General features: G+C 47.1%; 1 protein-coding gene across 1 annotated transcript; it reads left to right on the top strand.

The window, feature by feature from the left end:
* Positions 1-4: 4 nt before the first annotated feature.
* Positions 5-13,575, top strand: PARD6B (par-6 family cell polarity regulator beta). The gene is made up of 3 exons (XM_038159186.1): positions 5-250; positions 4,906-5,128; positions 11,749-13,575. Exons 1-3 carry the CDS (start codon positions 185-187, stop codon positions 12,576-12,578), a joined length of 1,119 nt encoding a protein of 372 aa, XP_038015114.1. The 5' UTR covers positions 5-184; the 3' UTR covers positions 12,579-13,575.
* The last annotated feature ends 9,304 nt before the right edge of the window (positions 13,576-22,879 follow it).

Raw genomic sequence — 22,879 nt, 5'->3', positions numbered from 1 at the left:
CCCCGCCCCGGTCCCGGCAGGTGCCGGAGCCGCGCGGCCCCGCCCCGGCCCGCCCGCGCTGAGGGCGGAGGGCGGCGGAGCGGCCGCGGCTGCCGGGGCTCTGGGCTGGGCCGCGCCGCTGCCCGTCCCGCAGCGCTCCGTGGAGACAGGAGCGAGAGCGGCGGACGCAGCGACCGCGCGAGGCATGAACCGGGCTCAGCGCGGGGCCGCGGGCAGCCGCGGCCTGGGCACCATGGAGGTGAAGAGCAAGGTGGGAGCCGCCGCCGCCGCCGGAGGGCCGCGGGCGCGGGGGAAGGAGCAGGCCGGCCCTGCGGGGCCGTCGGGCCGCGGTGTCGCTGCGGGGACGGGATGGGGACCGGGACGGCGTCAGCTGCTGACTCACCTGCCCGACGGGCGGCCGGGGCACGGCCCCGCCGGGGCCTGAGCGCTCCGCAGGCCACCGGGCTCGGGCGGGCCCCGGCGCTCCCTCCCCACCTGTCCCCTCTGCCCCAGGGGCCGCGGCTGCCGGAGGTGGTGGGGCCGCTTGCTGGGCGCGCTGTCTGCGGGGAGAAAATAGAAATGGTTTTGAAGTGGTAAAAAAAAAAAAAAAAAAAAAAAAAAAAAAAACCAAAAAAAAACACAAACAGGTAAGTGGAGTTGGCCCCTGAGTTTCTGGACAGACTGAAAGGCGTACAGACAAATATGTGCTGTGGGGAAAGTGTGGGATCGCTGGGCAAGAAGAGGTGTTTAGAAACGTGCTTGGGGAGCAGGCTACATGATCTCCAGAGGTCCCTTCCAGCCCTAAAATAAAATATCTGTGGTAATTCGCAAGCATCACGATCCTCTCTTTGTCCGAATCGCAGTGAGTGCGTTTGTTGGTGGCTGTTTCTGTAGTTACCTTTTTCCCCTAATGATTCTGTGTTTCTGTAGCTTTTGGTGCGGTGCAGCGCAGGCTCACAGTGGAGGTAGAGGTGAGCCCTGGCTAGCTTATCCGAAAGTGGAGTTTGCCTTCTCTCAGAGGCCCCGAGAGACTTTTACCCCGGCAGTGCTGCAGGAGTGTGTACCTGTGTGTTCCCGCAGAGATCACCCGTGTCAGGTGCTCACAGCTTTGCCCAGCTCTGTAAATTCTCCCATGCGTGTATCCACTCCTCTTCTATTTTTAAATTTTTTTCATGGTTAGACAAAGTTTTTTTCTGATAAAACTTAGATGTTGTGAGAGAAAATAGATTTTTTTTTTCTGTTCTGCTTTATATTTGTAATAATTTCCAATTGTAAAACTGCTGGATGTACAGTATGAGATGGAGTGTCACTGTTAAAGAAATGTTGAGGTAAAAAACCCCTTTTTTTCATTGCCTAGGCGGATTGTAAATGCATCCACGTGGGAGTGTGTTTTCCATTGGTGGCCACATGGCTTTCTCGGGTTGTTTTTGAAGCGGGGAGCAGCCTGTGTTCTGTCCCCTCCTTCCTGCTAGCTGAAGCAGTCACGACTTGAGCTGTGGGGATGTTTAAGGGAAACACATCAGGCTGCTGGAACTTCTGGGGAGTGTGATGTTGGTCTCTCAGCCTGAATGAGGATGATTTCTTTAAGGTGTTCGTTTTTCATGTGGCCTAAACCAGCAAGCCCGGGAGAATCTGGTAGCTGTTATTTCAAATACCAGTTAAGTTAGTACTGTGATGGTGAAGCCTTTTATTTGTGCTCTTAAAAGGTTGAAAATGATCAGTATGATGTGCTTACCAACCCAAATCACTTGTTTCCTCTGCCCAGAACTCTAGGTTCTCCATTTCCCCGCTGCTTGCTTTCCTTGATTTAAAATCTTTCTAGGGAATCAGCCGTGTGGTGTGTTCCTGGTGTTTGTACAGAGAAGTGCAGCCCTAATGAATAGGGATTGTCCCTCAAGTGCATATTATGGAGCAGGATTCAAGGCATTCCTGGAACTACTTGTTGCTAATGCATTATTCAGCAGCGCCTCAATTTAATATCGCAGAGGAGTCATCTTCCTTCTATGAAAATGAGCGATTCTGGAGAGAAAGAAGAAATGCCTGTGTGGGAGCTGGAGGGAGCCATTCCTGGGGAGTGGCCTGGGCTTTGAAGGCTGCTCCGTGATGTACAGCTCTTTATTTAGCTATTCCAGATCAATGATGGAGCCTCAGCTGACAAGGCTGGGCCAGCACAGCCCAACTGTGGTTGCAGTTACATGAGCACAAGCCTTTTGTTAGTTTAGTTTATTCAGTTTGGGTAACTGCTCTGAGCTTGCCCTGGCGATTCCCCATAGTACTTGAATTCCAGTCAGCCCATTTTCTTGTCATGGAAAATAAGACTTCATACCCCAGACTAGAGTTCCTGCTGATGGTATGGAAACCCCAAAATCAGCTTCCAGTTCTCCATATATTAAAATTCAGCTTTCCCTCCTTTTTCATGCCTTTTAATAACATTTTTTCTGAGTAAAATCTGAATAACTGGTGAGCCAGAGAAGGTCACTGCAGCTCGTGTTCTGTCAGTGATGGAGGCTTGCACAGAGCAGCTCTGTGCTGTGTTTCAGAGGACTTTAAAAGGTGACCCATAAATGAGCGTTAAGTGAGCACCCCGGGTGCCTTCCTGGTGTGCTGCCATGGCTCCCCTGCCTTCCCTGGGGAGTTGCAGGGGAGCAGCACGGGCTCGTACAGAGCTCAGGTGGCAAGGAGCCTTCTCTGCTTAAGTTACTGCTCCAGTGTCTCACGTCTAGAGCATCAAGGGCAGGCCTGTTTCCTGGGGTGGAGGGCAGCATCTGGTAGAAAATGCAGACATTTCAGGGATTCAAATAATGGAATCGCACAGTTGGACTTGTCTTTTACCTGCTTTCTAACAGCATTGAGCAAACTGTGTTATGAGATACGAGTGGGTTAGGAGTATTTTGGTATTTGCCCCAAATATGTATAAAATAACATGGAAAAAATAAAAATCACACGTTTGAAAGTCTGGCCCTTTGCTTGCTGTGGTAAGATTCAACACGTATTCCCACCTGAGGGTGAGGTGGCTGGCTTTTTAAAACGTCTGTGTCTGAGTTCTGTGTAAGCTGTGCAGTCCCTGGAAGCCGGACGGTGTCGATGGCTGCCGAGCAGGGCAGCTCCTGCGGCTCGCTCCTCGCGGAGCTGGGCGAGGAGCCGGGGCAGGACGAAGTCCTGCACTGATGTCACAGCCAAGCTGTGCTGCCTCTGACGTGTGGGAGTTCCTCCTGTGGGCTGGGCTCTTGTTTCTAGGCAGGTACGAATCATCCCTTCTGCCTCATTAGTCAACGTTAGGGTAATTGCAGGCTTTTTAGAGCAGGAATGTTCCCAGATAATTCCTTTATTTGAAGCTTTTGGAGGAAGGTGGGCTGTTGAAGGTGTAGCTTGTTTTGAGTTAGCGTGGTGTTGACGTGCTAACAACGAGGTCCTTGTCTCCTGATTTTCAGTGCTTTGTATGTGGGAGCTCCAAGGCTTTTATTTTCCAAAGGATTGTACTCGGGTGTGAGGTAAAGTGCACCTCCTCATCTCCTGTGTGTAGCACACACCAAAGTATGCGATACTGAGCCTCAAACGTGCCCTCAGAGCCTTTTGTTCCAGTGTGCTTCTGCTCTACTTTAAACTTGCTAAAGAAATTATTTAAAGTCCTTATTTTCACTGTAGGTCAGCAATGGAATTCACACCAAAAAAAAAAGCAGCCAGATCAGGTGTTTGTTTGTTGTTTTTTTTTTTTTAATTATTAGCTTGTTACGCTTTTAACTCGTATACAATCTGTTCTGGTTCTTGTAACCTGGCTGCTGCTATCTCTGAATTCCTTTTGACGTCTCTGGTATGTTATGTATGTGCCTGATACGGAGGATTTGGAGTAATTTTTATCCAATATTCTGTTTACTTTGGGTCCTGCCCTTATTAGGCAGAACACCAACATTTTACTAGCTATGTGTGGTTAACATCACAGTTTGTCTAGTCTACATCAAGTGCTCATCCTTTTCTTGGCACACAGTTGAGTCTCTGCCTGCCCCCACTGTATCATTCAATGCCTTAATAAGCAACGTGTTTTAATAAGTGTTTGCTGTAGAGATATTTAGGAGACTGAGCTTGAGTGGATTTGTGAGCTGGGTTTTTTGTTGAGTTATTATGTTGACTACAAGCAAATCCTATCCCTTAAAGCAGTGTCAGTGACTAATTTTTTTTTCCATATTTTCTGAACCTTACCAGATTTGGAAAATCCAGGTTCTGTACCCTGGATAGAGCCCTGATGTAAAAGACTGTTGCGATCAAGCTTGGAGCCTTACTGAAGCACCCCAATCTTGTGATTGCCCTAGAGGCAGTGGCTGGTCGCCTCTGCTGTCTCCCTTTAGGTGGGAGCAGAGTGGAGCTGGGGTCAGCTGCGTGCGGGTTGTGCTGAAAGCAGCAGCAGTTCTTTGTGTCTTCAGAGCCGAGGGGCATTGTCTCCTCCTGCCCGAACAGCTGCGGGTGTGAGGGCTGCTCAGCCGTGCGTGGGTGAGCCACAGAGGGATTGTTACACAATCTCAAGGGCACTGCTATGCTCGGGACCGAACTGCAGGTAGGCACATAGCAGAGGATGCTAATGACAGCCCTGCTCTGGGCGCCGCAGCAGCGCTCCTCTGTTCTGTGCCTGGCTTCATGAGCCTGCGAGAGTCTGAGCAGTGCCTGCGCCGGATCGTCACCTGCATTGTCACCCGAGTGCTCCCGTTAAACGGAGCAGTGGAACAGCTTTGGCATGCTCAAAGGTACGCGTTTCACCAGGTACAGAGCTAGTTATAATTTGGGGAAAAAACCTACTGTTTTCACTGACTGTTTTCTACCATGTCAGAATTGTTTGTTGTAGTCTTTAGTGCACTTTAATTCCATAACGTTTCTGGTTTAACATAAAATAATTGTTGCTTCCATATTAATGATGCAAGATATATTTTGTTGTAGTTCGGGGCAGAATTTCGACGATTTTCTCTGGAGAGATCCAAACCTGGAAAGTTTGAGGAGTTCTATGGATTACTGCAGCACGTGCACAAGATCCCAAACGTTGATGTTCTGGTGGGATACACGGACATTCATGGAGACCTGCTGCCTATCAATAATGATGACAACTATCACAAAGCAGTTTCTACAGCCAATCCTCTCCTCAGGATTTTCATTCAGAGAAAAGGTAAGAGCACTTGAAGAATGTGAATCATCTGTTCATCCAGTTACGGTGTGATGTATGGAGGAAAAAACCCTTCAGTCCTCTTTCTTCATGTCAAATTCCATAATAATTATGAGTCATGAAAGGTATTCACATCTTGTCTCTCTTGCAAGGGCTTCCTCAGGCAACCTATTTATATTTTGTGATGTTTTGCTTATATTTAGTTGAGTTAAAGTCAAGTTTAATCTCTAGCAAATGCTTCTTTCTGGTTTTATGTAAGCAAATGAAAATAAACTTTTAACCTCTAAGCTTTTCTGCTCTCTGTGTTGGATACTTTTCACTTAAAATTCCAATCTTGATCAGACAAGAAGAGACACCATTACAGGATGGAAAGTAATATTAAAAATGTTATTACATGAAGTATTAAATGCAATATTAGAGTGTAAATTCAAGACTAACTTTGTAATATGCTGCTCTTATCACATTTTCCTGAGAAAACATTTTGAAGTTTTCAGTTGACAAGCTTATATCAGTTAGCAAAGCTCAGGAGTGAGGGCTGCTTGCTTTGATGGTTTGCCTTTAACAGTACTGTGTCTGCTCTGGTTGTGTGTTCTTACTGTCTGCTTTTGTTCATGAGGGAAAAAAATCCAATTAGAAGTTTGTGTTTGTTCTTGTGGTGTTGTTCCTGGTTGTTGCTAAGACAGGCATCTTTTCCTTAGACAATACTGGGCCATCAGAGCCTTTTATCAACTCCCACTCCAAAGAGTGAACGACTCCACAAGAACCTGACACAGCCCCAGCATTCATAAGCAGTGTGGCTGCCTGGCAGCTGCTGAGTGCTGGCGAAATGTTTGTTTTGTTTGCGTTGATGGTATAGGCTGGTAAGGCCTGTGTTCAGTGCTGAAGTGCCAGAGGCATGAAGCATTTGCTTCAGCAGAACCTGGAGGGAGACAAGGCCTGTGATTCCACCTAATCCCTACAGTACCATATGACAGGAAGGGATAAGCCACTTTGTCAGACTGGGATTATTGAGTTTATATTTTAACACCATATGGGTTTAGATTGCTCCTCCTGTGGCAGGTCTAGCGTTGCCTGTTCCTGGTGTTGCATTTATCATGCTTCCTTAGTGTCCTACAGTCATTCACCTTGATTTGATCCAGGTGGATTGTTTGTTACTGCTCTGGTGCCAGGAGTTGGTCCAATGCACAAAAGTAGAAGATGATGAATCCCTTTTAATTTATCAGAACAAGAATCGAGTAGGAAAAGCTGTATAGGAAGTCCCAGGTGTCATTGGCTTCCCTTGGACACGAGAGCCTTGTGCCTGTGGAGTGCCAGGGAATAAAGAGCCCAGGCTGGCACACAGTGCCCACTGCACTTTGCTGGGGCTTAGCTGTGATCACACTGATCACACTGTTGATGAAACTGAGCCTTTGCCTTCAGTGACATCTTTGCATACAGAGGAGATGTTTGTTTGATGGAAAATACAGAAATAACTTGATTCTGTATTTATTTGTGATGGTTTGCCTGTAACCAAGGCTGGAGGGGTGGAGTTAGGGATGGTTCATATTTTGTGCACTGTGATTTAAGTGTCCTTAATTCACAGATTGCAGCAACTTTACTGGCTCTGCCTCTGGAACTGAAAAGAAACATCTTAGCAAAATGCCTGCTGTTGATGGGGCTGTTTGATCCGGGCTGGTTTGGAACTGTAATACGTGACACGAGTTACTTTTCCACCTGCAAGGCTACTTGTGGTTTTCATGCATTCTCTTAAATCAGCTGAAAAGTTTTTGTGGGTTTTGTAACGGAACTTAGACATCTTTTGTATTTCCAGCAGCAGTAGTTGGGAATTTAAGATCTTTGAAAAAAAAAGCTGCTGTGGGGAAAGAGAGAAAGTGTTTTGATTCTTTATAAAGTATGAAATTTTTATCAAATTTCTATCATGCTACCTTAACTATTTAGGAACTTCACGTAATTTGTGCAAAGCCAACTTGAGGTATGAGCAGACTGCAGTGAAATCTAATGTAAATAGTATCAACTTCTTAGTATATTGCACCCAAGGAGCACCTTGGGGGGTGGAAATGGGAGCTGCAAGATGGTTTTGCTTCTATTAATAAGCAATGGTTGTGGTAATGGGACTCCAGAGTTTGGGAAGTGTTACGCCAGAGTAACAACTGTTCTCTCTCCTGTTTGATTTTGACTCCTTATTTCTGAAAGCTCTGTTTGTCCTGAGCATTTCTGTGGCTTGGTTGATGTGGTAAAAAACCTAGAGATCCTGTAATGAAATCACAAACTATTCCTCTTAGGTTCCTCTCATTGTATTTCACAAAATTCCTTTAAAACACTTTAAAAACGGCTCCAGTGCTAAAATCCAACAGGCTCTTGTTGCACAAGTCAGGATTGGCTGTCAGCTTGCAGAAAACATTCCTCGCTGGAATTTCATTCTGCAGTTTAACAGATCAACAGGTACTGTTGACATCTGGTATTTAAAGGTTAAACTGATGTATTGTGATTAAATCCAGATGTATGGGAGTCGCTCTGTCTGTGAGAAAATGGAGGGGAACAGTCTGCACAGGCTGAAGGGCAGCTTGATGTGGGGAACTTTGCATTGTAAATAGGAGAAGAGCAGAGATAACAGAAGATACATTTCATTATAATGTCCTTAACAGTCCCTCCAAGGATTCTAAATTACAATATCCAACTCCTGCAGGTTCTGCATGGATGTGGCTGTATTTAGTGAGAAGTGGATTCCTTGCTTAATCCACTTGTGCCTCTTGAGAGACACTTTGTCACTGAGAAGCTTTGCTTTGCTGAGAAGCAAGAGCAGTTGGCTTTTTAAACAGCTCTTTGTGGACTAGCCTAGCTGTTCTGAGGCCTCTTCCTAAAAGCACAGGTTGGTTTCCTAAAACCATCTTTTGTTATATTTTGTGACTAAATAGGAGGAGGTTTGTCGGGTCATATTTAAAAAATGCTAAATTGCATCTCTGTTCAAACACACTAACTACTTGAGGGCTTTGAACATTTAATTCTTAACGGGTAGCTCTACATTGATTTGCAAATGGGTCAGGAAAGTATTTCAAAAATCTGTCTTCAATGACATTAAATTGAAACCAGATTTGGCATTTGTGGGCTCTTGTTTTCAATTTCATGTAATAAGTCTGTACAGATCGGTGCCACCTTGAGCTTGAAACTGCTGGGGGGAGAAATCCTTCCTGCGCCGTGTGGACGCTCTCCTTCACACTATCTGTAGTTAACACCTTGTCCTTTGGCTTTAGGCCAAAATATTTTTGCCGGGGCTTTAAACTGATTAGTGAGGTGCCAGAACAAAGATGCCTTTGTACTTGAGAGTATTGCTTTAGAAAACTTGTTTAGCAGTGGAAGAGAGGTTGCCCGGAGTGTGCTGTTCTGCTGAGATTTGGGGAGATGAGTTTGTCAGCCTTCCACTATTTTTTTCCTCACAAATTCTCTAACCTTAACTGTCTGTCTTAAGATTCGTGCTAGTTCTGAATTATTTAACTATTAAGAGCAGTTATAATGAAAAAAACTTTCCCTCTGGTTTGTCAGAGTTTCTTAAACGTTTTGACATCTGGCTTGCAGTTTTGGGATGCTTTTACTTCAGCCATGTGTCCTGTAACTTAAGAAAGTTACTAAGAACAAAACCAGCAATTCAATTTAAGATTTCCGATTTGTCTTCTGAAAGAGACTTTTAAAGTTCCTTTCTTTTCCAAGAAATGTTTTTCTGCTCTTAGTTTTTGTTTAAGAGATCCTTGGGAATCTGTTATTTGCATACAGACATTTGCATAATATTTCTTTCAAAGCCAGTCCTGTGGCAGCTGATCTTTGTGTTTCTCTGCTAACTGGAGGAATTTGATTTGGACAGAAGTTCCCAGCTGATAGTTGTGGCAGGCAGGCTGGGAGGTGGTTTCTGTGAAGGAAGTTGGGAACAGCTCTAAATCTAACTTGAGTGAAGAGCACAAACTCTTTGATCACTTACAGGACATGATAGATGTGCTTGGATGTAATAAATGTGTTTGTACATCCAGTTGATGCCAGGCTGCCTGCAGGGCGTGTGTCCTGCCATGAAGGTGAGGAAGCCTTATAGCCTCTGTGGGATCATGGAATGCTTTACATGCTTGGTATGACAGAACAGGTGAAATACCACAGAGTCTGATTCTCTGACTTGGTGCCCTTGGATTTTAAGGAGAAAACCCCATCAAGTGAACACCTTTAAATGTTGCAATGCCATGGGAGAGCACTCGTGGCAGAATCAGTCCTGACAAAGCTTTGCTGTCCTGTTTTCTCGTGCCTTTTTCTGTTGCACTAAGAGCAGCGGGAGCCCAGAGCTTGAGTGGCAGCAGTCTGTCGGGACCTGTCCTGGAGCTGTCATCAGCCACTTGCACTTCAGCAGGAACCAGTGCAGGTGTTACCTTGTATTTAAAGCAAGACTTGTCTAGGATCTGATTTCACAGTTGTCCTTTCCAGGTTGTTTTGTAAACAATTGTAGTTCTAAATAAAAAAAGAGAAGTTATTGCACCTCATTGAGTTGCAAAAATCCTTTCAATGAAACACAAGATGTCTAACTGGGAACTGGTTGGATGGGTTGTCAGGGGAGATAAGGGCAAAACTTCTCTCACTTCTCCCTTTGATCATAAATTTTTAGCAAACATGAAAAGAATTGTTCCATGTTGTCTGAAAAGTCAGCGTGGTGCCAGCAGCGGATGGAGTTTAACCAGCTGATCTTAGTCAGACATTCCAAAGGGCCTTCTGCAGAGAAAAGGCTGAGTTTGCATTTCCGTAGGTGTTTCACTTCAGACACTGCTCACCTGTTCAAATGCCTTGGCTGGGGAGATTGAATTGTTTTTAATGCACCAGCTCTTCAGCACAGCTGACCTAACACTCTTAGACGTGTGAGGACCAGATTTTAGGCTATTTCTAAAGCCTTTGTGCTTGATGTTAAGATCTAATGTTATATTAATTAAACCTTAAATTACGAACTGAGAGAGCTCCAGAAGTGACTTCAGCCTAGAGCAGGGCTGTGTGAATCCGGTATCTTCAGAAATAACTCCTGATTGTGTGAGTTAAATTGTTGAACAACTTTATCTATAAACATCATTGCAAAAGATGCTCTGGTTTAGCCAACAGCTAAGCAGGAGCTTTGCCTTCCTCATGGTGTAATTATTTTTTTAAACAAAGGAAATAAAAAGGAAATGTAAATGAGGCCATCATCAGGACACATTTTTCTAAAACATGTTGATGAACTATTGTGTACACACAAGCCAGGAGTTGACAAAAAATCCCTTTGAGGTTTTTTTTGTGGGCTAATTTAAATTTGTTTCTTTTCTTCTTGTCCTTTATCTTTTAGAGTAGCAGGTCCAAGGCTGCCTTCCTAGAGCAGCCAAAGGACTGGTCTTGTTTTCGGGAGCCCTGGGAAGGGAAGGGAGGCGTTGGTGTTGCGTGCTGCAGTAGTGTGAGCCTGTCGCTCTAGGAAGACTTTCTCTGCTCTGTTTTGCTTGCAGCATCCAAGGACTCCAAATCTAGCTGGTTCATGTCTGTATATCTCAGCCTCAGAAGAAGTGCACTCACTGATTTCCTCAGCAGCTGGCAGCTGTCCTGAAATGCCACCAGGGCAGCATTGCCAGTCAGCCCAGTGCACAGATTGAAATGTATAGCCATTCCTCCACGTTCTTGGCTCTACCAATGGCATCTGAATGGGATAATACAAAGAAATCCCAGCTTCTCTGGGTCCTGGGGTTAGTGCAGCCCAGTTCTGCATGATTATTGGGGCTTTTCCCCTGCAGAACAAGGATGTGTGTAGTCTGAGTGGTTACACTCCATTTACGAGTGTAAATCTGAGGAAGCTCAGATCTGAATGTATTTAGGTTGATCCTTTTTGGTGAGTTATTGCATATTAAAAAGAAAAATGGAACCTTTGGTAAACAAGCATTTCAGAAATCAGTGTTGCTTCCACAGAACATGTTTTCTTGTCCCTTACAGGTAGTTGTAGGACTAATGTGTTCTCTTTAGGATTTTTTTGAGCTCTGAGCCATTTGCCTGTTCCTGTATCGAGTTGTGGCAGTTACAGCGTTGCTTGCATGAACAGTTTTGCTTGAAGCATTTGTGTGCAAGGTCTCTTTGTTTCTGCTCCACAGCCATTTTACCTACATGGCGTGGGGGCAGGGAGGAGTGCAGAATGGAATAAGCTTTCTGGAGTTTGAATCCAGGTCACTTGGCTGGCTCCCAGTAACTGGGCAATAATAGGCACGCTGGCTGCTTTCCCTTTTTCATTCTTTCTTTTCCAATGATCTGAAACCTGAGGAGAGAAAACTAGCAAGTGGAATTACTCTGAATAAAATTAAAATGTTTCTAGGAATGTACTCACTCTTTCCATTCTGCCCTTTCTCAGGCAGCTGTAGCTCTTTGTGTCTGCTGCTGCTAGCTGGTTTTAATTTCTTGTGCACACTCTCTTTCCTTCGTAGTAGAAAACCAAAAGTATTCCAAACTTTGTGTTTCATAACATTAAAGCTTTCGTTTCTTAAGTGACAGTAAGGCTCACCCTCTGGATGAGCCGTTTGCCTCTGCTGAGCTAACCGTGGGAGCGCTGTGCCCGGGCTGCCCGGGCTCTAATCCCCGTGTGCTCTGTCTTGCAGAGGACGCAGACTACAGTGCCTTCGGGACGGACACCGTGACGAGGAAGAAGAACGTCTTATCCAACGTGCTGCGTCCCGACAACCACAGGAAGAAACCCCACATTGTCATTAGCATGCCCCAGGACTTCAGGCCCGTGTCCTCCATCATAGACGTGGATATCCTGCCCGAGACCCACCGCAGGGTGCGGCTCTACAAGTACGGCACCGACAAACCGCTGGGCTTCTACATCCGCGACGGCTCCAGCGTCAGGGTCACCCCGCACGGCCTGGAGAAGGTGCCGGGCATTTTCATCTCCAGGCTGGTCCCCGGGGGGCTGGCTCAGAGCACGGGTCTGCTGGCTGTCAATGACGAGGTGCTGGAGGTGAACGGGATAGAGGTGTCGGGAAAAAGCCTCGATCAAGTTACGGACATGATGATTGCCAACAGCCGCAACCTGATCATCACGGTCAGACCCGCCAACCAGAGGAACAACGTCGTGAGGAACAGTCGGACTTCGGGCAGCTCCGGCCAGTCCACCGAGTCCAGCCTTCCCAGCAGCACTCCAAACATTCTGGGGAATCTGCTGCAGGGAGAAGAGGAGAGCGATGAGGAGGACATTATTATTGAAGACAGCGGCGAGCCACAGCAGATCCCAAAAGCCGCGCCTGCCAGCGAAAGCATAGAATCCTTATCGCAAATCGAACTCCTCCACGAGTCCACGCAAAATGGATTCCTTCCTTCCAGTGAGATGAACTTGAATCACTCAACAGGCAGCATTAGCATGGAGTATGAAGTCCAAGAGCCAGGGCGTAAGTCCTTGGAAGAAGATGGAACTATAATAACACTATGAAATGACATTGGTGTGCTTTGTGTAAGCGAGGAGATGCCATACGTGTTTTAATTGGGCTTAATATGTAACACATTTTATACCTCTCCATCTACCAAGCACTGCAGTTAGATTAAAAGGAAGGAAAAAAGTAAATTCAAGAAAATCAAAACTACATAAGTTGACTAACTTCATTAATTCTGCACTTCAGTGTAAATAATTCACAAAGCTGGGCGATAATTGATAAATAGCTGAAATTGAATGAGGAAAATTTAAATTGAAAATGAAGGATAGCTAAGAGATGGCTGTGAACTTTCTTTTAAAGGTACTTGATTTTTATTATTTTTTTACACGGTATACTACTGGTTCTATAGAAGTAAACTTCCCCACGTGTGCGTCCCGTGGGCTGTGGTTTCACGTTCCTCTGAAGTGCAGCTTAGTGTGATGGAGCTGCCCTCACTCCTGTCCTGGCTGCTGCTCCCCTGGCAGAGCTGTGCGTGGGCTCTGGGCAGGAGGGGACAGGGAGAGGGCCACAGGTGGGCTGGGACGAGAGGGGGTGGCTGGTCTGGTCCTGGCTGACGCAGGGACAGCGGGGCTTTGGAGGTCACTGGTGCTTTGTGAGTGAATGTGCAACCACAGGCACGTTAGTCAGGCACCATTACTGGATTTAATGGCCAGGCAAGCTTACTTTTAATGACTCTGATTTTGAGATTCAGATGTGAAGGTCTTAACACTAATGCATCAAAGACCAGTTCTCGTTCTGGTTTGCAATATTTAAGGATATCATTGGATTTAGTTACTAATCCCAGTAAATTACAAACAAATCAAATGTAAACTTAATGCTATGGAAATAGCATAATGTAATCTCTGTTACACTCGCAGTCCTGGTAGGAACTGTAATGATTTCTACTAGCAAAGGCTTATTGGAATGAGTCTGGATGATACACAAGTGACTTTCTTCAAACCTGAACAAGTTAGAACAGTCTTGTTAAATCCCTGGATTAAAACAAGTTTTACATCAGAATGAGGCTTTACTGCGCCTTGTTTGAGCCATGTGAAATTAACTTATTCATTACCAGGAACTGCTCTGTAAATGCAGGTTGTTGTGTGCCCCTGGCTGGCTGTTGTGGATATTACAGTGTTGCTCTGTGTGAGAGAGAGCACTGATGACAAGTCCTGATGCTGCACAAGCAAAGGTGTGTGTGTGTAACCACTGCACTCACTGGGACAGCTGCAGGGGAGGCTTCTAGCATTGTTTTTATCCTTCCCCTTTTTGTATCTCCCTCTTTACCCCTTTGGCCCTTGGTTCCCAGCCTGACCCTCCTGTGGGAGCAGAAGCTGTGGCAGGACAATGAGCTGGGACTAACAGGACTGGCAGAAGGATGTCCCCAGGGATGCCGTGGCCTCTGTCAGGAGCAGTGGGGTGCTACCGGTTCTGCCCTGTGCTCCTGTGCTCCCCAGAGCAGCAGCAGGTGCTTGGGAGCGTGTTCCACCCTCTGGAAATGTGTGATGAGTGGGAAGGGAGACTGACCCCTTTCTTTTTTTCCCCTCAGTCTATTTGAGGAAAATCTACCTCTGGTAACTTTACTCACAGGAGACCAACTCAGCTGTAAGTTTAATGGTAGGGCGTCTGTAAAAGCCGTCACAGACTATGGGAGGCTAAGCCTGTGTTTGTGTCAGGTTTTAGTGGTGATGCAAACGCTGCTGCAGAACCAAATCCCTGCTGGTTGATGGTACAAAGGGCACCTTGGCAATTAGCATCTGATAAGCAGTTTTCTTAAACCTCCAATGCCACTGGAGGCCAAGATGCCAAGAGAGGCATTCTCCCCCTTAGGATTTATGGAGAACAGGCACAGCAGGCAGGGGTACTCTGCATGTACAGGTGAGGGGCTCTTTTGTTACACTATTTATGGTTTCTTGGTGTGTGTGTGTGTGTGTGTGGAGAGCCCTGGAATCTTTTACAAGAGCAAGATTTTTCAAGTGTTTCACTCGTTTTGCTAATAATTATTGAAAATGAAGTAACTATATCCCCTTAGTGTGAAAGGAGAAAAAGGAATGTTTGTTCTGCAACATGGAGACTTTACCTGTGCATGTTTTCTCTCAGTGCTGCTCTACACTTCCTTTCTTTACGGAAGATTGTTTACTTTGAAAATATCTTTATTTTCCTTTGTCAAAAGGCTTTCCTTCCTGTATGAAATCACCAGTGGAGGGTGAGACTCATTATTCTGCTAGTTTGCACTTCTGTGCCTTTGGTTTACTTGAATGTATTGTGAATGATCAAAGGAATAAAGGCACTTGGATGGGAAGAGAAGAGAGGTGCAGAGGTACAGAGAAGGAACTGGTAGCGTGCTTCATGCAGGTGTAACGTTTTCATTCCGTGCAAATCCACTCGGGGGCTGATGTGGCCCGCGGGGGTTTGGAAGCTGAGATCCCAGCTGGAAGGATGGAGGTGCCTGGCAGGGCTGAGTCTGGCCAGGAGCCTGGGCAGTGCCAGCCCCGAGGCTGCTGTGCTGCCGGGCACGTGCGTGGGCAGTCTGAATAATATTTATGCCAGTATTAAGGACTTGGAGAAATTTAACTGAGGTCCTGCTCCAAACTGCATGAGACTCATCTCTTAGGACCTTTCCTGCAAACTGAGTAATCTAAACGTGAGATAATGTTCTTTTTGACACAGATCATCTTCTGTTTCACAGAAATTTGGTGACATGTAGTAAAACTAAGCATTTGGGACTTGATAAAAACTTCAAAGAATCAAACTGAAGAATGTGTATTTACAGTTAAAGCGACAGACTGCACAGCATGTAATTGCTTGAAGCTGCAGTTACCATAAAGTTTCTAAAGTTCTTCCATATCTTACTAATACCTACACTGTTAATTACAAAAGATTTGTAAATTGCTACTTCGGGATGATCAATGGTTGATTATGAGTGGCTAAATTTAATTTTATATATAAATGATACTGGGGTTCAGTATAAGGTTTTTTAAAATATGCTGATATTGTTAGCCTTTCATTCACTACCTCCTAAATTTTTAACATCTATACTGTTTTCTCCCTGGAAGACAATACTTACAGGCTTGACTGTTTTATATATATTTTATCTATGGCTAAAAAAAGGAGAAAGAATCCCAGAAGTGATAGTGAGGATGCTGCGCATGATTGACAATATTACGCTGCTATTGATGTAATCTGTGTATTAAGTATCCTGTGTGTGTAAATCGTATTTTCAATCCAGATTTTATAAATTAATTTATGAAATACCCAAATTATTTCAGAATGGAATGAAAAACTGAAATTCTTTTGACTAGTGTTATATGTTGTGTACATGCACAGAGGGGGACAAGCGATTTCTCCCTGGTGGCTGGGAGATCCAAGTGCACCTTAATAGGAAGAACAAATTCTTAATAGAATTAAGATGCATTTACTTTAAAGTCCTGCTGTGGTACTGGAGAAGTCAAGCCTAACTGTGAATCATATGTTTTTTTCCACACCTGAATTGAATTTAGGACAATGTTCTCACAAGCTGTCTTTAACATGTGTATTTTTGTGAATATTATGTATTTTCTAATTAAATTTTACTTGCAATGTGATTTTTACATGAATGAACTTGTTTAAAATGTCAAATATCAGTATTTTTCTTACAACTTTAATGTATAATGTACATTGGTATCTCACCGAATGAAGATTGATTTTACAAAAATCAAGCTAGATGTAGTTGTATATTAGTCTTATATTTTTACAGACCAAAATAATAAATGGATATAGAAATGAAACGTTTTTTTCTCAATTACTTTGTCAGATAAAATGAGGAAGAATGTGTCCTTCTCCTCAAGTGTGACAGCAGCCGGGCTGAACATTTCTCTCCAGGCCAGTGAGCAGGCAGTGTTTTCCAGCAGTGTCTCCTGTGTCCCTGTCCCTCCCCGGAGCAGAGCTGTGCCCTGGGCAGTCCCAGCCGTGTGTCCCCCAGCTCTCGTGGAATGAGGCTGGAGTGCACTCCCCCAGGTCGGCAATGCTGCTTCTACAGGGCACTCACACCCACAGCACTTATCCTAAGACTGAGAAACTTATTAAAGGAAGACTAACTTTCCCTGCTGCTGCCTCCTTGAGGAAGGAATGCAGCTGTTAGCTGCCTCTGTCCTTTAAACCCAGGAGCATTTCCCTTTTCTCGAGGTGATGAGCTCTTAAGGCATTAGGATTTGGGTTATTGTATGAAATTGAAAATTCATGTATGCTCACAGATACAGGACTTTCATAAGTAATCAAGTGAAAGTCCTACTCTCCCTAGTATACCAACAGGAGGAAGGTTTAGATGAGTGCTAAATACTCCTTGGAAATGTGTTATCCTCAAATTACCTGTGGCATTCTACAGACTTCCCAGAATGTGTTCCTTACAATACGAGTGTCCCACTCAGATACTGGCATGTACTTGCACCTGGTAATGCTAGAGAGGGGAAATCAGCTTCAAGGTAGCTTCATAAATGGCTTCCAGCGCTCACACGAGGGAGGACGTGCTGCATGGGAACAGTATTCTTGCATGCTGGAGAAGCATGCAGTAAGTGGCGCAGCTGCTCCTTGGGGAGGCCAGACTGCAGCCAGGATGCAGGAATTCAGACTCGTTGTGCAGCTCTGACAGACCGCTTGTGTACTTTCCCTCTCACACAGGAGATAAATCTGTCTCTGGGGACTCGATGTCGTGTGCTTGATTTGAAAGTGCTTCAGAGCCATGAAGCACAAAGCGATTCAAGTGCTGTGCTATTAAACCAGCAGTTCTTACCCCCAGTTCAGAAGTGTTGCTAATGAGATACCATTTCCTCTCTTGCCAATTGACATTCCTTTCTTTTGAACTGCGATTTTATTACCTGATAGCATAAGGAAATGCCTTGCATTTCATCAGTGAGAGCCTTGTTTCAGGCTCTGGGGTGTTATGTTTGAGGTGTGTAAGGGTGTATTTACTGTCCCCACGTCAGAGCGTGGCTCTTGTCCTGTGAGGTGCAGTGACCTCCAGAGTGCTCTCCTGAGCTCCTGGCAATGCCCAGGTGCTGATAATGGCGTCTGGTAATCACAGATGGAATGGCAGCACCCACTCTGGGGAGCAGAGAGCAGCAGCTGATGTGAAAGGAGCCAGAGAAGGAAGGGAACCACCCAGAGCAGGAGTCGTGCATTTAAAAATGGCATTTGGTCGGTGTGCTTACAGCACTCCTAGCTGGTGTGTGTCAGTCTGTCCTGGCTGAATCGGGGCTGGGAGCGGCCTCATCTCCACTGCTGCAAGAGAAAATGAAGAGCAGGGAGCAAATAGGAGAGTAACTAATAAAGGAGGTGAGAGTCCCAAACACTGCAGAAAAGAGCACTCAGTTCTGCACTGGCCACAGGTCTGCCTGGGCTGTGAAGCTGTATAAGCTGGTCAAAGAAAAGGTCCTGTCTAACTGCAAGCCGGGTCCCTTTCGACCCTCATGGCTGTAGCAGTGAATTCTAGCCATGAGAAGAGTATTCTTGTGAGACACTGGAATTGCTCAGGACTTTTTGCCTTTTTTTTTTCCTTTTGCTTCTTTCCTATTGTTCTGGATATTGTGTACTCAATTAAAAAAAAAAAAAAAAAGTGGGATTCTCTTTTCTGTTGGAGGGCACAAATGATTTGAAATTCTGAAAATGCTGAGGAGAATGAGTTGTATATAGAAACACAGATTTCTCTGCCTTTATGAATGCTGCATGAGGTTGCATAAAATGCTTGGTGTTGTAATGCTGAAATTTAAAAACCTAATTGCTTAAATCCTATGAAAACCTTGTTACTTAGTCTGCTATTCAGACTCTGTCCTGTGCAGCAAAATGAGACAAGTAGATATATTTTTGCACACTCATGAGTTTATAAGTGAGCTAAAACTTAAAACAAAAAACTACTCGCAAAAGACCATTTGGGTTTTATTAAACAGGCTATGAACCGTCTTTCAGATGTGCTTCAGTACCCGGCTCTGTGTAGTGTAGAGAGGAACGCGGAGAGGAAGGGGTAAGGACAGCCCCTGGGCGTGAGCTGGGCACCTCTCTACCCCCAAACCCTTTCCGTACCCACGACGGGCACGGAGAGATTCCGAGCACCTTGGGGCTGCCTTTTCCTCTGCAGCCCTTGAATTTCCCGGGGACTAAAACCAGAGCCGAGCCTGCCTCGCTCCGCCGGGGGCCGCGCCCGGCGCGCTCAGCTGAACCGGGCCCGGAGCGCACCGGGGGCGCTGGGGATGGACCGGGAGGGCTCGGGATGGACCGGGAGCGCCCGGGAGGCACCGGGGGCGCTGGGGATGGACCGGGAGGGCTCGGGATGGACCGGGAGCGCTCAGGAGGCACCAGGGGCGCTGGGGATGGACCGGGAGCGCCCGGGAGGCACCGGGGGCGCTGGGGGTGAACCGGGAGCGCTGGGGATGGACCGGGGGCGCTGGGGATGGACCGGGGGCGCTCGGGAGGCACCAGGGGCGCTCGGGACGGTCCAGGGGCGCTCGGGAGGCACCGGGAGCGCTCGGGATGGACCGGGAACGCTCGGGAGGCACTGGGAGCGCTGGGGATGGACCGGGGGCGCTGGGGATGGACCGGGGGCGCTCGGGAGGCACCAGGGGCGCTCGGGACGGTCCAGGGGCGCTCGGGACGGTCCAGGGGCGCTCGGGAGGCACCGGGAGCGCTCGGGATGGACCGGGAGGGCTCGGGAGGCACCGGGAGCGCTCGGGATGCGCGGCCGGAGCAGCCCCGGCCCGGGAGGAGGTGGGTGCGGAGGAGGGGGCGCGGAGCCGGTCCTACCGGGGCACGGCCGGGGGGCTGCAGGCGGGTCCCGGCGGGACGGCATGGAGGGGGCTGCAGCCCCGCCGCCCGGCCGGGCCCCGCTGCAGCCGCGGAGGCTCCTGTGCCCGGAGCGAGCCCTCGGCGGGGCGGTGCCGGCCGGGAAGCGATGCTCCGCGAGTTGCCGGTGCTCCCTCGGGACGAGCACAGACGGGTCCGCGGGACTCCCGTGGCTGGGCTGCAGTGCTGGATCGGTATTTGCATGCTTTTGTTTGCCTAGGTGTTTTTTCTCGTTAATCGCGGTGCCTGGCGCCGCTTGTCCGGTTTGTAGGAGCGAAGGCCGCTGGCTGCGGGGCTGTGCCGGTGGCACTGAGCGGGAGCGGCGCAGCTCCCGCAGCCGAGGAGCCGCTCCCGCAGCCGCCGAGCTGCACCGTAAGCAGCAGGGCACAGAGCCACCCCTGAGGACACAGACCGAGCTTTTGAAGCTGCCCTTTGTAGGCTGAGACTCTTCCCCACCACCAGAGGAGAGGAGGGCTCCAAACCCCGAGGTGGGGAGCACTTGGGAGCGCTCCCTTTGTGACCCGCAGGAAGCTGACATCCCACCTGAGCCTCGGTAATGTTCTTTTGGGGCAGTTTATTTAAAATTTTCTCTTGTCACAACAAAAGATGCTCCTAAACCAACCTTTTAAATAGCTTCCCCTCATCCCCTTCCTTCATTTTGACAGTAAAATGTTGATGTGACTTATTTCTGTCTCCAAGGGAAAAAAAAAATGGAAACTTGTTCAGTTTCATTATTCAGAGATTTTTTTTTCCCACGCCTCTTCCTTGACATCATCTTTTCATATGTGCTTGTCAATAATCAGATCACTTACACATATCCACATCTTGGGATCTTTGTTTTGGTTTTGTGTTCAGCATTTTCCAGGTGATGACACAATGGTCCAGGATAGCCACATCATTTTCATGTGGTTAAACATCTGACAGTGTTTGCCCTACTTCTGTCATGTACACATCTGCGGTGGGCAAGACACAAACCTCGTTAATGCTGTTTACATTTGCAAAAAATGAATAATGAATTTTCAAGCTTGATGAAGATGATGTTGCAAAGTGAACTACTTAGGAGGGAGTAAGTTTCATTCAGGTATTAGTTCATGTCAGCTGGAGTCTATTGGTTTAGTCAAGTGCCACTTGCACTGGTGTTAAATAAGAAATAAAGAAGACACAAACAGCATTCCAGTACAGTGCTGGACAGCAAGTGACTGCCTGCTAGTTCTGATGAGAAATACAGAAATAATTTATGTTCTTTGCTCCTTGGAAGTCATTCTGTCCCCTTCAGAGTCTTCAGCTGAAATTAAACATCCGGTTTACCGCTGACCTCTCTTGATCCTCGCACATCTCGGTAGCCTGCTCCAAGCAGCCGTGGAATTTGGGTGTTTTCCTGCTTGAGAACTGATCACGGCTTTTGGGGCTGCGTCTTCTTGAGTGTCTCTTTGGCCCTGCACCTTAGGAGTGGGGATGGGGCTTTCGGCTCCTTTCCACAGGGAGCTGTGTTTTTCACTTTCCTCTAGCGTACGGCTCCCACCGTCCATTCCGATCTTTGATTTTGTGTGGCAGCTGTAGCACGCGAGGCCTGGTGAGCGCCGTACGGCCCGGCAGAAGGCTTTGCCCAGCAAGCTCTCGCTCCTCTGCCGCAGGACATCGCTGTGCCTGACGTTAGTGCCCCTGGACGGGGCTGGGACAGGCCCTGTGGAGGTGCTCGCCGTTCCGCTCGCTCTGTCCCCTCGCTGTGTCCCCGCTCGGGCCGGGCAGGGCTGGCGGCGGCTCCGCGCCCTCAGGGCCCTCCGGGCGCCATCTTGGCCGCGGGCGGCGCTGCGGGGCCGCTGCCGCCAGGGGGCGCCGGGGCGCGCGCGGGGCCCTGAGGGGCGCGGGGAGCGGGCGGGCCGGGCCCGGAGCCGCGGAGCCGGCAAAGAGCCCCGAAACGGCCTAAAACAGCGCTAAAACAGCTCGAAAACAGCGTTAAAACAGCACTAAAACACCTTGGAGCCTGCAAAAAACCCTAAAACAGCGCTAAAACAGCACTAAAACAGACCTAAAACACCTCGGAGCCTGCAAAAAACCCTGAAACAGCCCTAAAACACCTTGGAGCCTGCAAAAAACCCTGAAACGGCCCTAAAACACCTTGGAGCCTGCAAAAACCCCTGAAACGGCCCTGAAACAGCCCAAAACCAGCACTAAAACTGCACTAAAACTGCACTAAAACACCTTGGAACCTGCAAAAACCCCTAAAACAGCCCTAAAACACCTCGGAGCCTGCAAAAACCCCTGAAACGGCCCTAAACCAGGACTGAAACAGCACTAAAACACCTCGGAGCCTGCAAAAACCCCTGAAACGGCCCTGAAACAGCACTAAAACAGCACTAAAACAGCCCTAGAACATCCCTAAAACACCTCGGAGCCTGCAAAAAGCCCTGAAACGGCCTAAAACAGCCCTAACACAGCTCTAAAACAGCACTAAAACAGCACTAAAACACCTTGGAGCCTGCAAAAACCCCTGAAACAGCCCTAAAACACCTTGGAGCTTGCAAAAACCCCTGAAACGGCCCAAAACCAGCACTAAAACCGCCCTAAAACCCCTGAAACAGCCCTGAAACAACCCTAAAACACCTCGGAGCCTGCAAAAAACCCTGAAACGGCCCTGAAACAGCACTAAAACAGCACTAAAACACCTCGGAGCCTGCAAAAACCCCTGAAACAGCCCTAAAACAGCCCCGAAACACCCCTGCAACACCCCGGAGCCTACAAATACCCCTAAAATACCCCTAAAACACCCCAGCACAGCCCCACAAACACCTTGGAGCCTGCAAAAAAACCTAAAATTGCCCTAAAACAGCCCGGCACAGGCCTGCAAACACCTCAGAACCTACAAATAACCCTAAAACACCCCTAAAGCACCCCTGCACAGCCCTGCCAACACCTCGGAGCCTACCAAAAAACCCTAAAACAGCCTTAAAATAGCCCTAAACCATCTCTAAAGCAGCCCTAAAACAGCCCTAGAACACCCCGGCACAGCTGTTTGGTCTGCTACTGCAGAACACTTAGAGCACTAAAACAGCACTTGATCTGCATTGATCTATACTCCTTCTGGTAATAAAAATCCCATAAAATCTTACTAGGAGTAATTATATATTATGTTGTTCTGTTTAGACTCAGTTGTTAAAAACACAACTCCCTAAAATAAGCAAAGACACAAATGAGTCACTTTTTTTTTTCCTTTTTTTTGCAAAATGTGACTCATTTTTGTCTTTGCTTTTTTTTTAGGAAATAAAAAGGTACAAGTACCTGTTGGAGTAAAATGTAAATGTACAAGTAAATCAGTAAAATGTACAAGTAAATCAGTAAAATGTACAAGCACCTGTTGGAGTTTATAAAGCTTGACTGAATGACCTACAGCAGTCATTCATGCTTTCTTTGAGATTCTGGATTAAATAGCTGAAAATGCAAAAAAAAAAACCTTTCCCTGCACTATTAGCCCAGTGGCAGCTTCTCTCCATTCTAGCTAAAAGATCCTTGC

Source organism: Motacilla alba, chromosome 20 (genome assembly GCF_015832195.1).
Source record: "Motacilla alba alba isolate MOTALB_02 chromosome 20, Motacilla_alba_V1.0_pri, whole genome shotgun sequence".
NCBI lineage: Eukaryota > Metazoa > Chordata > Aves > Passeriformes > Motacillidae > Motacilla > Motacilla alba.
The sequence above is the reverse complement of the archived record's forward strand: the minus strand, read 5'-3'. Positions and strand labels throughout refer to the sequence as shown.

Coding starts and splice junctions, on each gene's coding strand:
- PARD6B (XM_038159186.1), top strand. CDS start 185: ATGAACCGGGCTCAGCGCGGGGCCGCGGGCAGCCGCGGCCTGGGCACC. Junction 251..4,905: donor CCATGGAGGTGAAGAGCAAG/GTGGGAGCCGCC, acceptor ATTTTGTTGTAG/TTCGGGGCAGAATTTCGACG. Junction 5,129..11,748: donor GATTTTCATTCAGAGAAAAG/GTAAGAGCACTT, acceptor TCTGTCTTGCAG/AGGACGCAGACTACAGTGCC.